Source organism: Nyctereutes procyonoides, unplaced genomic scaffold (assembly GCF_905146905.1).
Source record: "Nyctereutes procyonoides isolate TBG_1078 unplaced genomic scaffold, NYPRO_anot_genome, whole genome shotgun sequence".
Taxonomy (NCBI): Eukaryota; Metazoa; Chordata; class Mammalia; order Carnivora; family Canidae; genus Nyctereutes; species Nyctereutes procyonoides.
Genome location: NW_026575135.1, coordinates 71,737,711 through 71,754,112, shown reverse-complemented (window position 1 = coordinate 71,754,112; position 16,402 = coordinate 71,737,711). Strand labels below are relative to the sequence as shown.

The 16,402-nt window shown below is 39.1% G+C and overlaps 1 protein-coding gene across 1 annotated transcript in view; it reads left to right on the top strand.

The window, feature by feature from the left end:
- RNF130 (ring finger protein 130) overlaps positions 1–16,402 on the top strand; it is a 105,451-nt gene that overhangs the window by 19,917 nt on the left and 69,132 nt on the right. Inside the window, exon 2 of the mRNA XM_055302090.1 lies at positions 11,651–11,845. Within this exon, the coding sequence (XP_055158065.1) occupies positions 11,651–11,845 (195 nt within the window). The remainder of the gene's footprint in view (positions 1–11,650; positions 11,846–16,402) is intronic.

Sequence of the window (16,402 nt, the reverse complement as noted above, 5' to 3'; positions counted from 1 at the left end):
CATACACAGAGAGAGAGAGAGGCAGAGACATAGGCAGAGGGAGAAGCAGGCTCCATGCACCGGGAGCCTGACGTGGGATTCGATCCCGGGTCTCCAGGATCGCACCCTGGGCCAAAGGCAGGCGCCAAACCGCTGCGCCACCCAGGGATCCCCATGAATGGGATTCTTAACTTTTCTTTCTAGTAATTCATTATTAGTGTCTAGAAATGCATATTTATTGATTTTGTATCCTGCAACTTTACTGAATTTGTTTATAAGTTGTAACAGCTTTTTAGTGGACTCCTTAGGGTTTTCTATATATAATATCATCTACAAATAGAGACAGTTTTTCTTTCTCCTTTCAGATTTGGATGCCTCTCCCGTCCGTCCGCCCTTTGACTAATTGCTCTGGCTAGGACTTCCAGTGCTATGTTGAATAGAAGTATTGAGAGTGGACATCCTTGTCTTGTTCCTGATCTTAGAGGAAAAAGTTTTAGCTTCTCATTAATGGAATATGATGTTAGCTGTGGGCCTGTCTTATGTTGAGGTACATTCCCTTTATACCTTTCCTGTTGAGAGTTTTTGTCATATATAGATGTTCAATTTTGTCAAATGCTTTTTGTGCATCTATTGAGATGATTACATGGTCCACCATTTTTTTTAAGATTTATTTATTTATTTATGATAGACAGAGAGAGAGAGAGAGAGAGAGAGAGAGAGAGAGAGAGGCAGAGACACAGGCAGAGGGAGAAGCAGGCTCCATGCCGGGAGCCTGACGCGGGACTTGATCCCGGGACTTCAGGATCGTGCCCTGGGCCCAAGGCAGGCGCTAAACCACTGAGCCACCCAGGGATCCCCGGTCCTCCATTTTGTTAATGTAGAGCATCACATTCAGTTGTGGAGGTTGAACCATCATTTCATCCCTGGAACAAATCCCCTACTTGATATGGTGTGTGACCCTTTAATTTAATGTGTGACCCTTTAATTTAGTTAAGTATTGTTGAAGCCATCATTCTTATGTTTGAAATTATGTTCCAGATAGCCCAGTTTTTGTTAACATTGTCACTGTGTCCAAGTCATTGATACTGGAAGTACTAGTACCAGAAGAATGAAGTAATAAATAAAACAGAAATGCTCCCACATTCCTTACTTTTCTGCCCAAGAATTGATAGTACCTTCCAGTGTTGCCAGCTTTCAAGTATAAGATGAAATAAGTTCTGGCGATCTTATATACAGCATGTTGACATATTTGTATTTGCTAAGAGACTAGATCTTAAGTGTTTTCACCAAATACAAAAAAAAAAAAAAAAGTAAGTGAGGTGATGAATATATGAATTCACTTGATTGTGATAATCATTTCACAATGCGTATCAAATCATCACATCGTACACTTTAAATATATGTAGTTTTTGTTGTTTTATATGTAGTTTTTATTTGTTAATTATAACTCAGTAAAACTGGGATGGGAGAAAGGAATAATGCCTTCAAAGACTCTCCTATCCAATGGTATCCTTACCTCCTTCCGTGTACCAGCAGTGTTGAGGTATAGTCAGTGGCTTTCTTCTGTGTTGGTGGGGTTTTGGTGGCAAAGAAAACTGGACATTCTATTTAGTCTTGTCTCTTAATTGTCACTTCCTTGTTTTTCAACAGGGATTTCTGTTTTATGTGTTTATGTTTAGGTAAATGATGATGCTGGCAGTCAGGAATTCCACATTGGGAAGATCACATTTGAGGCGGGAAGATAATGAGTTTGAGATACTCAGTATTCATGGAGAACTATCTAGCAAACAGTTGAAAATTACAGAATAAGGCACAAGAGAGAGATTTAGATTTAGTTAGACATTATATACAGAGGGTGATCGTTGAGACCATGGGAGGGATTGAGGTTGCCCACTGAAAAAAGAGGGCCCAGGGCAGATGCTTAGTGAAACACCTCCAGCAAAGAGGCTAGCAACAGAAGGAAGAGCAAGAGTATGCAGAGAGTTGAGAACAAAGTGTGGTGGACAGGAGTCAACAGAATAGAGAGCTACAGAAAGACTTGTACTCAGTGCTGTAATGCTTTTGTGGAATGGGCAGTGTGGTGGATTAAATAACACACTTCTGCTGCACCATGATACCAGTTTGTCTAAGAACCTAGCATGATTTTTAGTTCTTTTGATTTGTACATCTGTCTTGCATGAAGATGTTGTGTCATTTGTAATAGAAATTATCTTTGAGCATAACTTTTTAGATGAAGTGATTGGTATTAGCCATCATTTAAAATTACTCTTAAGATGCTTTTTATTATGTCATGGAGAATATCCAGCAGATATATTTAAGTTGTAAGGATATGAAAAATAATCAAAATCCATTTGTGATACATAGTAACTACGTATAGAAGATGAAAGATAATGGATAGCTATTGACAATTAAACTTGCTGACAGTTCAGTTAGTATGACCCTACTTGCAATGTAGTCTGATACATCTAGCACTCCAGGTGTACAGAAGATGTCTTCATGTTGCCTTCTTGTTAAAAACTCTATACAGAAAGGTAACGACTTGTAAAAATTTATTACTTTAGAATATAACCAAAGGAGTAAAATTTGCCAATTAGGAGAAAAATAAGGGACACATTTATTTTACTTTTTAAGGATACTAGATTCAAAAATGAAAAATTAGATACAATAACATTTGAGAGCTCACACAATTAAAATGTTTTCTTCAGCTATTCTTATCATAAGAAGCAGAAGACAATGGAATATCTTCAAAGTGCTGAGAGAAAAGTAACTCTCTGGAAATTTTTACCTAATTAGGTAATTAATTAAGCTGTCATTCAAGAGTGGGATCATTTGAAGGATGTTTTCAGATATAAAAAGACAAGTTTACTCAAAAACCTGACTTTACCCTGAACAGATCCTCATTTGAAAGAACATCAAAGGGATGTTCTTATTCTTCTTAAATAGAAGGAGGAAACGAAACACAAAAGGAAAAAGTGAGATGTGAAGAGGATAGTGATGGTTAATTTTTTTTTTTAGACTTATTTATTTGAGAAAGTGTGTGTACACACGAGTGGGCAGAGGGACAGAGAGAATCTTCAAGCAGACTCTCTCCTGAGCTCGGAGCCTGACACGGGTTGATCTCAAGACCCTGAGATCGTGACCTAAGTGGAAATCGAGTTGGAAACTTAACGTACTGTACCACCCAGGCATCCCTGTGATGGTTAATTTTAAGTGTCCCCACAGGGTGTCCAGATAATTTGGTCAGACATTCTGGGTGTTTCTGTGAGGGTATTTTTAGTGAGATTAACATTTAAGTTGGTAGATTAAATAAAGTAGGTCAAAGCAGATTGCCATCCCCAGTTATGGTGGGCCTCATCCAATCAGTTGAAGGCCAGAATGAAACAAAAGAGCTGATTTTCCTTCCAATAAGAGAGAATTCCTCTTGCCTGACTGCTTTCAAACTAGGACCTTTGCTTTTTCCTGCCTTCAGACTCAAACTGAAACATTATCTCTTCCTTGGTCTCAAGCTGCTAGGCTTTGGACTAACCACACCATTGATTCTCCAGCTTGCTGACTTACCCTGCAGATCTTGGAACTTGTCAGCCTCCATAATCACATAAGCTAATTCCTTATAAGGAATTTCTTTATACACACACATATTTTACTGTTTCTCTGTAGATCCCATACTGACATAAGGACTGACAAGTATCTGTAGGTAACGTTTAACAATCATTGACTGTATGAAACATTAAATATTAGGGATGGAATAATTAAAGCAAGATGGAACTGAATACGGGTCATTACACATAAGATGAAAGGGGGTGGTTGGAGCTGTATTCGGCAGTAGGTTGAATGTTGGCCTCCCAGAAGATATGTCCATGTCCTAACCCCCAGAACCCATGAATGTGGAAACGTTATTTAGAAAAAGTTATATTTGCAGATGTAATTAAATTAAGATCTTGAGATGAGAGCATACTACATTACCCAGGTGGGCCTTAAATCCAACAGTAAGTATCCTCAGAGACCAGTGAAGACATAGACACAGTAGAGAAGGCCATGTGCAGATAGAGGCAGAGGTTGGAATGATGCAGCCAGAAGCCAGGGTCACCTGGGGCCACCTGAAGCTGGGAAAGACAAGGAAGGGGGCAGCCCCAGTGGCTCAGCGGTTTCGTGCCACCTTCAGCCCTGGGTAGGATCCTGGAGACCCAGGATCGAGTCCCATGTCAGGCTCCCTGCATGGGGCCTGTGTCTCTGCTTCTCTGTCTCTGTCTCTCTCTCTCTCTCTCTCATGAATAAATAAATAAAATAAATAAAATCTTAAAAAAAAAAAAAAAGACAAGGAAGGGTTTGCCACTGAAGCCTTCAAGGGAGTGGGACCCTGCCAGCACCCTGATATCAGACTGCTGTCCTTCACCACTATGAGAGAATAAATTTCTGTTGGGTAAGCCAGCAGGTGTGTGGTGTTTTGTTGGGATAGCCCTATGAAACTAATACATAGTTTAAGAGCCTGCGCTATTCAGGAAGGAACTAGAGACATTGATTAAATGTAAACTCTTTATCAGGTATGCATGTTAACATTTTAAGAGTAATCTCTAAAGTAGAACTTGAATATATAAATGGAGGAAAAGTGGGGAATGGAGAAAATGTGATCAGTGCTTTCAGAAGTAGAGAAGGATGGGAGGGGGAGTATAAAGAAGCTTAGGAATAACAGGATACATGAGAACAAAGTAAAGTAATAGAAACAGATCCAAGTATACCCTGTGAGTAATACACATTCACAGACCTGGTGGTTGATCCTCCTTTGGCAGTCTGGTGGAAGGGAAATGCTTAGGCTGCTTTTAGAGTAGTAGTACATGTAGAAGTAAATAAGATTAAAGCAAACCAAGTCTCCTGAAATACCCAGTATCAGTATTTAAAATAATTGTGCTTCCTAATCATGCTAAGTAACAAGATCTAGCAGTGAGTCCAGTCATTTTGATGACCAGTGTTGGGTCTATGAAGTGAATCTCCAGTATGTTTTCATGTTTTTGCCATATCTGCAGTAACTAAAGTAATTGTTGTTAGTTGCAGATTCAGGTGTTTTGTTGTTTACCTTCAGAGATTAAGAAAATGGTAGATTTCATTTAATGTGGTGAAAATAAAAATGGTTTTCCCTCATTCATATTTCACCAACCTTTTGGGTTCTGCCCTGTCTCAAGAGTCCTTGCTCTAGATGTTAGTCTTTCTGCAACTCTCCTCTCCCAGATAGCTACCATGTCCCTTGAGTGAGGGAAGGAGGCAAAGGATTGACATCCTGTGTCAGTGGATGCGTGGCTGTCTCCCTGTGTCAAAGGACTTTCCCCAAGGAAGCTTTCTCCTTAGGTTTGGCCTTCTTCTTGGTGGGCTTGAGTAGCCATGCTTGGATCCTGGTGGACTAAGAAAGCGCCTCAGCAGGAGTAAAGCCCCGATCTCAAGATCTCAACCATTGCTGCTTGACTCACACAAGAAGCTTGAATGCTCCAAGTCACAAATCCCTACTTATATTGCTTAACAGTGCTCTGTGTCAGAACTGGAAGCTCAAAGCTAGGGCCACTTTCAGGGTTCAGGAATTCAAAACCTAGCAGAGTTACTAGGGGTCTTGTTCCTTTTGATCTCTCCCGTTTGCCATCCTAGCTTTAACTTCATCCTAAGATTGTTTCCTCTTTATCACAGAATGGCTGCCAGCAGCAAGTATAGCCCCATGTTTCCTTATTCACTTCCCTGTGGGAAATAGAGGAAAGGCCTCTTCTCAAATGTAGTTTAAGTTCTTCACTTCCCTGTGGCTCTTAGACTGTATGTCTACCTCCCTCCCCCTGGAGCTGGCACTCATATAGTTGTCACTGAAAGCATATGCAGGGTAGGTAGATGCCCAAATTAAATAAGGTTTCTGTTTTTGTTTATGTTTTATTTATGTTTTGGGGGGGTAACTAACAGAATCTACTTCAGACCTCAGAGTGACCCCATGGTCCTGCCTGGAAAGGGGGGAAGAGTAACCTGGAAACAAATCAGGGTGACAGTCTGTCCATCATGCTTCTTCCCTCCATATGAACCAGTGGAAACATTCAGGAATGCCTGCCAGCTTGTCAGGGGTAAGACCAGTTTCTGCTTGGAAGGGGATAGAATGGATCCCTTCTCTGTGTATACTTTTCCATATTCCTCTCCTGATTCTTAGCATGCTGTTAACCTGATTTAGTTGTATATACTGGAAACTGGGTTTATGTAAGTAAAAAGTGAAAAGTAGTTTCTCGGGAAAGAAGAGCTGATTGGCACAAGATGTTAGTAAACGTCCTCGTTGCAGTAAGAAAAAAGTACCATCAGTATAGAGGGACATGCTAGTCCTGGAGAGTCCTAGAGCTACATCCAAGTGGTCCTGAAGGTTCAGGTGTAGGGAGGGGAGTCAGAAAAGAAGACAAGGAAGGAGGGCTGTGAAGGAGGAGGAGGAAGGGAGGAGGAACACCAGGAGGATGAGAGCATTAAGAGCCAAGAGAGGAGAGCGCTCAGCTTAGATATTACTGAGAGTCAGGTTTGGAGGAGGACATAGTGTCCCAGGACTTAGCAATGCTGAGGTTATTGGTGCTTTTTAGCCAGAGCACTTTTCTGTAGTGGCTAGATGTGAAGATTAAAACGTGTGATGAGGAATGAATGGACATAGAGGAGGTGGGACAGCAGGAACAGGCAGCTTTTGACAACAGTGGCTGCAAATGCAAGCCTTTTGAGAGATCTTTTGTCCTTCTTTGTTTTTAAGATGTAAGGGACCTGCAGGTTAAATTGAAAGGAAAAAGACAAAGAGGGAATGATCATTAATAGAAGGTTCCTGAAAAATCAAGAAAGGCTAAGGTCCAGATCATTTTTCCTGACCATTATAGCAACAAATCCAGAAAAGAATAAACATTAACAGAAGTTGGGAAGGGGTGGGAGGAGGGGATCAGAACAAAGTAGATACAAGGTTAAGAGAAAAGTCGAACTTAAAATAAGGAGAAATTAAGACAAAAGGAGAGCAAAACATTTCAACAACATTAAACACTGAAGACAAGTCATAAAAAGGTGCTAGATTTAAGTGAAAGTATTAGAAATCGTAAGCAAATAAGTTATCCGTGAAAGTGGATGAAGGAATGAAAGCTAGATATTTAAATCCAGGGGCTGAACATTAAAAGTTAAGAAATGAGAAACACAAAGAATTGTATCTTGTCCTTTGAATCATAAAGTTGGAATTTAACAGAGGGAAAATAAGGAAAGTCAGGATAAGAAGCAGGAAATCTCAAGATCAAAGAGATGATAATCTAATGTGTAAATAGGAAGCAAATAACCAGAACATACCTGACCATGGAAAAAAACATCTAGATCTAGGGTAACTAGTCAGGCTTATTTTTATTTTTACTTTTTTTGTTGGACATAGCCAGTAGAACCTCCGAATGCTCCCACATGAAACTGGTCTGTAGTACAGACCCTTTTCTTTGTCAGTTCTGGCTCAGTCTCTCTGTGTCATTCTTCCATTTCTTCTTTTACCTAGGAGGTTAAGTGCCTACTGTGTGCCACACATACTGGAGGAGATGCTAAGTCTCATAATCGAGTAGGAGAGACTTGGAATAAGCAGCCAGTGGCTAGTACATTATGATAAATGCTAAAGTGGGTGTCATCTCAGAATGCCATGGAAACACAAAGCACCCAGCTTGGCCTCAGGAGGTCAGGGAGGGCGTTCTGGAGGAGAGATTTTAGAATCCTGAGGTTTAGGAGGTGGTCAGCAAGGAAGCAATTGGCATCTCAGACAGAGGAAACAGACCACGCAGGTTCTGAAAGCGTGAGGTGCACTGGGGAGCTGTGCTGTGCACCTTCCACCCCGTGTCCCAGCTCCCTCTGCAGCAGATGGGTGGTTCTCGGACGTGGGAGGAGACCTGACCCACACGAATGTGGTGACTGCTATGTACTAGATGGGACAAGGTCTAAGTCAAGTGAACCAATGTGGAGTTTCAGGCTGCTTGGGGAGAAGAGATTTTATTTATTTATTTACCTCTTCCCTCGCAGAACCCTTTAAATATTTACACACTCTTTGCGCCAGAATATTATTCCTGTTTGTTGCAGATGGGATCATCTTTTCAGAACTTGATTATCCTAAATTTGTATAGTGTTGTAGCTTCAGTTATGAAAATCTTACTTGATTTTCATGAGAGTTCAAAGAAGGGCTTCGTCTTTATTCTGTGTTCTTGCGTGAGTCACTTCTGCATCCCCTCCTCTCTGCCTAGCAGTTTTCCAGCATTCCATTGGGGTTCCAGCACCCATTAGACCTTTACCATCATGTTCTTTTCCTTTTCCTAGATTTCTAAGCACCTTTCATGTTGGTACTTTATACTACTGACCAGTATTGCTGAGATTTCATTTCTGTGCCAGGCTTGCCTTCTCAGTACATTTAGAGATTCCTTAAGATTCAAGACCAGGGTTTTGGTTGTTGCTGACCTTCTGTGTTCGTTGAGGTGAGGATTTTATAATTCTTGTTGGTAATCATTTGGGTCTTCTCAAGGAATAAATAAAATTCTCATTACTGTTTCTGGATTCAACAGGATAGTACACACAAAAAAATTGAAGTTCAGTCTGCAATACATTTTTTTCAGGTTTATCGAAGATATAATTCACAAAATTTTAAGATCCTGTAGTACAATATTCTATATCTGTAATTTCACATTTTCATGATAACTTCCAAAAAGTTTTTCCTGACACTATAACTAATAAATGCAAAGAAGTCAGAGGTGTAGTCCTCCTTTAGATTTGGCAGGTTAAAAAAAAAAAAAAAAGAAGTAAAATGATTTTGAGTTTGAGCAAAATTGCTATTGATAAATTTTAATAGCTTCTAAATACATAGTTATTAATTACAGGAAGGAATAAATAATAAAATAAACATGCTGCAACATTAAGTGGCTATGAAAACCTCTTTTCTTTTTCTAAATAATGAACATTCCTTCCTTGAACAGGAACGTGAATGCCTTATTCTTATTACTGCATATTCTTACTGATATAAATGTTTTCAGAGACATTTTATGGATGATAATTTGGGTGAATTTTGGGAACAAGGACATTCTTTTGCTCAGTCTGTTGGAATTTGTTTGGATCGTACAGTTGGAAGAATCTGTTCTTGGTGGGGATTCCTTAAGAGAATTTTAAAGCTCTCCTTCAGTATTTTTGATAGATTTGCCTGTGTGGTTGCATCCTTTCCTGTGTTTTTTCAGTCTTAGAAATTATGACTATTACTGAACTGCTGGCCTTCTAAGTGGACGGTGACACTGTGCAGTGGGGAGAGAGAATGAGACCAGAGTAGTAGCTCTTAGGAACTGGGGATGTGGGCAGACATGTGCTCTATGCTGTGGGTGGATTTCACACACTTTGGTGCAGAAAATCCTCACGGCACCAAACTGGAACACTAGGACCAGATAGACTGACATCCATAAAACTAAAGGAATTTTTAAAAGATTATTTATTTATTTATATATTAATTATAGGGCAAGGGGCAGAGGGAGAGGGAAAAGCAGGCTGCCTGCTAAGAGATCAGGACTTGAGCCAAAGGCAAACACTTAACTGACTGAACCACCCAGGCATCCCAAGGGAATTAATTTTTTTAAGCGCTGAAGAGTGGAGGAATAATTAGAGCCTTTTTCATATACATGACTCTTACGAAATAAGAATTTTAACTCAATCTTTGTAAGTAAAAATTGAAGTTGATCATTGAACCCAGGCAGTTGCTCAGCTAGTGCATAGTTCATCTAGAATGTGGACCCCAGTCTTGCTAATTCCATTACTGTCTTGTTTCCTCCTTACTGCAGTGTGATATGCGTGAAATCATAGACCACACAGAGCAAGTGACAGAAAAATGAGTATTGTGCTGAAGATAAGTTTTCTTAGGTATTCTTGTTTCTGCATTTTCTTCCAGGTTTTGTGTAGCAGCGTGTTTTGAAAAATAACAAGTGAAACACTTAAAACCAACTCTTTGATTGCTCAGTATATACAATATTGGAAGTTTTTCCAAGACAGGTTATCACAACACATTACCTAAATGCTTATATTTCAAAGCCATAATTATCTGGGAAACAGCACTGCAAGTAAACAGTCTGTTTCAGGATTTTAGAGTTTCACAATGCCTTGAATGTATCTTTCAATAAATAGTTGACTACTAAAATTGTAATAAAGGCTTTTTTCCATACATTTAATTTGATTGAGAAAGGACTAAAGTTTCGGAGTGCAGAAATTGTTTAAGGAAAATGGTGATAGTTGTCAGCAATATAATTATGATGTTGTGAAAGCATTTATGTCTCAGTGTGTGTTAGGCGGCCCCGGGTAGCAAATACGCTCTTGTTACAATCCTTCACCGCAATAAGAAGAGAATTTGGGGGAAGAGACCATGTAAGTAGGAAGGATAGACGTACCTTTCTCTGATTTTAGTTGGCATCTTTACATTGTAGCATAAACATTTCTTTTGCTAAGTAGTATGCTTCTGGGGTGTGGAAAGTATATATTTCCCATCTTTTGGTACAGTTTATTATTGATTAACACTGATTTAGTATTTTTATTATTTATTTGCTTTTAGTGTTACCCTTTTGTCCTCTCCATCCCCACCCCCGCCCCTCTACTCACACTGGTGCAGAGCCTAGGGCCTGCTGTCCTCTGGCACTGCATATGGTGGCCTTTGGGCTTCACCTCTGTGACTTCTTTCCTTCTTCTGGAGCACCCTTCCCTTTCACTTTAACCAGCTGGAATCGTGAGGACAGGGAGGGGAAGAGTAGCCTGGGGTGGCTTCTTAAGATTTGCAGAGGGTGGCAGAGCTATGATGATCATAGGTGTAGACTCAAATTGCAGAGCCTGCCTTAATGGTGTACTGTTACGGTGTACTTATGGGTATCTGAAACAGATTCTCCCCCCAAATCCATATAGTGGCCATGTAATAATTAGTATCCTAAAGGGAGTGTCCTAGGGTCTTCATGTATCTTTTCAGACAGGTGGATATAGTAAAGTTAATACATGTATCTTAATATGGAATTGTATTTTTTTTTACCAATAAAGGTAAATTAAAGGAATAATCTATTTCAGTTTCTAATCTCATGTTATTTTAACCAGTTGAACCTCCGATACAAACCAAAGCTTACCTTTCTAATTTCCTTAGACACTTATTAGGAAATTTGTTCAAACAAGCTTGAGTTTCAACAAACCACTTGGTAACTGAAGTAAAGGTTAGTTTGACTGCCTCATTTACAGTCTCAAGCAAAATCAGTCCCTTTCTGCCACGTGAGGGTGGGGTAAGGAGGGTGGGAGTAGAGTAAGGGTGTGGAGAAAAGTTGAATTCAAAGGAGGAAGCAGAAGTCAGGGGTAGATCAGGGTAACCTGGGTGTTAGAGGTATCAATCTGTTTTACCTTTGACATTCTGTGAAATTAAACAGGATTTTTTCACAGCTTTAATTTGCATCACAGGTAACATTTTAATGGAGCCTCTCTCCCTGTACAGATACAGATTGATTTTCACCGTATTGTCCTTCTTGGGTATATTCATAGGTCTGTTGGCAGTGAGCTCCTTGAAGTGCCTTGGATATACGCAGAGTATTCAGGGAACAGTTGAACACTTTCATAAAGACTTGATTAATTTTATTTATCTTTATTTGAGAAGAAAAATTAATAGTTTTTTTTCTTTTCTGTTTAGTTGCTGATCATCTGGGCTGTGATCCTCAAACACGGTTCTTTGTTCCTCCTAATATCAAACAGTGGATTGCCTTGCTGCAGAGGGGAAATTGCACATTTAAAGAGAAAATATCACGGGCTGCTTTCCACAATGCAGTTGCCGTAGTCATCTACAATAATAAATCCAAAGAGGAGCCCGTCACCATGACTCATCCAGGTAAACACAACATGGCGGGGGGGATTTGTAAATTTTGTTTCTCCTTCTAAAAATTAGTGCATTTTAGGTAAGCATTTTGCCACCACTGAACCACATCATTTACAACATAATTCTATGATTATATTTGTTTTTTATATTCATTTTTTATATTACCATTTGTTTATTGAGATGCATGTCTTTTTCCTTTAGTTGAATTTGTTTCTTAGTGACCATAAGCATCTGTAAAACTTGTACTTAATAAATGACTGACCTTGACCAAATCTTTAGTCATTTTGCATTTCTCGTTTCACTTGATAACTTTGAAAAATAATGTGTTTCATTTAAAATCATTTGTCTAGGTTATGTCATGGACTCTCAAGGATTATCTCTTCAAGGAGGATGCTTTTTATCTTATCAGGATAAATGTTGAAGCCAACTCAGTAGTAACTATTTCTTCATTTCTCGTGGGAGCGTTTGAGGATATTTTTAATTTAACTGCTTTAATAACAATAATAGCAATTTATTGAGCACTTACTATATATATATAAAATATATATATGCCAGGCACGGGACTATGAGGTTTTTAGGGGAGGTTGCTTTTTTAACAAACTTTATTCTTTAGAGCAGTTTTATGTTCCCAGGAAAACTGTGTGGAAAGTACAGAGATTTCCCATACAGCCCCACACATGCAGAGCCTCACCCACTACCCACATCCCCCTCCAGAGCAGTAAGTTCCTTACAGTTGGTGAAACTGCAGTGACTTATTATAATCACCCACTGGCCATAGTTTAATTTGGGGGTCAGTACTACTGTTGTACATTCTGTGGGTTTGGACAGATATGGCATGTACTCACCATGATGGTATCACACAGAGTATTTTCACTGCCCTAAAGATCCTCTGTGCCCTGTCTATTCATCCCTTTCTCCACCAACCACTGATTGATTAATTGATTTACACTATTTCCATAGTTTTGCCTTTTCCAGAATGTCCTGTAGTTGGAATCATACAGTATCCAGCCTTTGCAGACTGGCTTCTTTCACTTAATAAACATACATTTAGGTTTTCTCCATGTCTATTCATAGCTTGATAGTACATTTCTTTTGAGTGCTGAATAATACTCCATTTTCTAGATATACCACAGTGTACCTGTTCACTTACTGAAGGACATCTTGATTGCTTCCAGGTTTTGGCAATTATGAATTAAGCTGCTGTAAACATTTGTGTGCAGGGTTTTGCGTGGTTTTAAGTTTTCAGATCCTTTAGGTAGATACCGGAAAGCGTGATGGCTGAGTTGTATGATAAAAGCATGTTTTGTTTTATAAACTGCTAAACTGTCCTCCCCAGGGGCTATACCATTTTGCACATTCACCAGCAATAAATGAGAGTGTGTCACCGTTTGCTGGATTTTTGCCTAGAATTCTAATAAGTTGTTTCGATATGTTTCCCTACTGATATGATGTAGCACTTTTTAATACATATTTTCATAGTCCTCCCCATAGCTGTGCATGGTGTAGGTGCTCTCCTATCTTGTTGACCAGGAAAGTACAGCAGGAGTCAGGCCAGCAGGTTTGCTAATGGTCTCTCACTTCTTAAAGTTGCAACCTAGATAATGTTAAGTTCTGCATTCATAATGATTTCAAATTACTTATTTAAAGAATTTTTTATTTATGAATTTGAAGAATTTTAATCATTTTGACTTATTTAAATATAAATTATTTAATAACTTATTTAAAGAATTTTAATCATATAATTTTGATATAATCCATTTTAGACACTAATCTTGCAAAGGCCTCCACACCCTAATTGAGGGTCACCTTTTGTGTCTATTTTAGTAGAATAATGAGGTGGATTTAAATTTTATTGTTCTGTGACTTGTTTTCTTCCTTTCATATTAAGCATTTTAGAGCTAAACTATATTTTTTCTAGTTCCAAAAGTAACACATGCTCAGTGTAGAAAAACTGAAACTATAGGAAAACACAATGAATAAAATGGAGTGAGTGACTTTCACTGTCCAGAAATCCCTGAAGTTCTGTAGCTTTTAATTTCTTCAGGGAAACCAAAAGGAGATTAAGGGACAGTCTAATTCAGCTGGCCATCTATGGGAGAACACTGGATTAGAGACCATGGCTTTTCTACTTTAGGTCTCCGAGCAGGTGCCAGTTTGTTCTCCTCAGCTGTTGTAGTAGAGTGAAGAGAAACTATTTGAAATTTTGGACCTGATTATTCCATACTGATTTCTTCTTACTGAAGACATGAAGAAAAAATGAAGAGAGAGAAATTCATTTGAGCACATGTATTTTTCTTTCCTAGTGGTGATATTTACATAAAACTGCAAAGAAGTAGCTAGAATGAGTCTTTTAAATATGAGAAGATCTGGGGATTGTAAGAGACGAAATTGATGTCTTTTTCTTTTTTAATGTTTTTTGTTTAAAAAGGAGGGAAGCCTCTTTAAATTATTGCAGATTTCCCATCTGTGTTCCTTGAAATATTATTCAGATATGTTCATAGATGACACATGGCAGAAAAAAGATAAGTGGTAAAATAAGTTTAGGAAAATGCTTGAAAGATATGGTCCACTTTTAGAGGCTCCTCGTAGACATACTGAGGTCTTTTAGGGTTAAAAACTTGTTCTAGGGGATCCCTGGGTGGCTCAGCGGTTTAGTGCCTGCCTTCGGCCCAGGGCATGATCCTGGAGTCCCGGGATCGAATACCACATCAGGCTCCCTACATGGAGCCTGCTTCTCCCTCTGCCTGTGTCTCTGCCTCTCTCTCTGTCTGTGTCTCTCATGAATGAATGAATGAATAAATAAATAAATCTATCTTAAATAAAATTTTTAAAAAATTAAATAAAAACTTGTTCTACACAGATTAACTTGTGGCTTCCCAAATTTATTTGACTGTGTATCCCTCTTATCACAGTTTAGTGTGGAACCGCACAAGTAAGGAAATTTCAGGCTAGAGTTTGAGGAGATAGTGTTAGGAAGTGGAACTTTGGTGAAGCAAATAGAATGAAAGCAGAGGTAAGAGTTATGAGAAATGGCTTTATCTTGTCATTAGACACATAAACAATCAATGTACTCTGGGAAACTAAATTGAGACATACTCTGGAGAGAGATTTGGCATCATGGGATCTTGTTAAAGAGTTCATTCATTGTGATCCAGTAATTTCATGCCTGTATACATCCTCCAGAGTACTTTCCAGACTTCAGTGTGCATACAGGTCCCTGAACATTTTGTTAAAATGAAGATTCTAGTCAGCATATCTGGGGTACACTCGGAGATTCTGTATTTTTAACAAATGTCCAGGGTGATGCTAATGCCTCAGAGATAAGGGACTTGCAGAAGCAACCCAGGCAGGATTGGAAGTGGCCACAACATTGAACACTGTTCTCTCCCTACACCCAGATCCGTTAGCAGATGATATAAGCCTTACTCATCCACAGCTCTTGCTTTGAGACACGAGGAAGTAAATACAGGAAACCTAGCTTTTAGTCCCGGATTTTCCACTGACTTGCTCAGGAACATCAGAAAGTTGCCTTCTGTCTGGGAAGGCTTCTTGTGACTCTGTACCTAGATTCTGTGGAAGGTCTTGAATCCCTGTTGTAGAGAACAGCCACTCTTTGCCTGTCTTATGAGATCTACTTTCTGTCTCCAGCCATGTGGAAATCAGTGGGAGATTTCATGTATTTACACAAGCATTTATGGCCCTCTCTGTCATCCTCTAGACCCTTGTTATTCTTGCACATGTGCACGGGAAACACACACAATAGTATTCGTGGGAGCATTGTAACAACAAATTACTGGACGTACCCAGATGTCCATCACAGAAGAAGGGAGTGATTGTGGCATATTTATACAGCAGTTAACTGTCTGTGAATTAAAGCCACACATAATTACATGAATAAATCCCAATAACATAATAATGAGCATAGAAAAGTTGTAGAAGAGTATGTACAAATAGCATTTGAATGAAGTTAAAAATGCAAAACAGTAGCTGCCATGTAAGCATATATATATATATAATAACAAAAGCATATATTAGATTAACAAATACCAAATTTGGGATTAATGGGTCTTTCTGGAGAGGGGAATTTGAGCAGGGGGCAGGAAGAGGGGAATTTAAATAGGATCGGAGAGAAGTAAATGAGGTTTGGACAGGTCTGTAATGTGTCACTTCTTAAGCTCAAGGTCGAGTACATAGATGTTCATTATATTCTCTGAATTCTTGGACTTTGAAATATTTCAAAGTAAAAATCAATAGTAAAACTCTGTGAAGGATTAAAAAGTAAATAGAAGAGTGGCACTTCTGGCTCTGACCAAGCAGATCACCAAATTCTCTTCTCAAAAGAAAGCAACTATAAAAGTGGACAAAACTGACAAAGCAATCACTTCAGTGTTTGGAAATAGACCAGAGGCATACAATGATCTGAGGCTCATTTATGTTTTGAAAAACTGCCAGACTTTGGGTAAGAACAATGGGAAGCTGTGGTGTTTGGCCAGGGGCTGCTTCCCACATTCCCCAAGTTCTGTTGTATGGAGTTTCTGCCAGGGCAGGGTGGGTGGCAAGGACTGATGG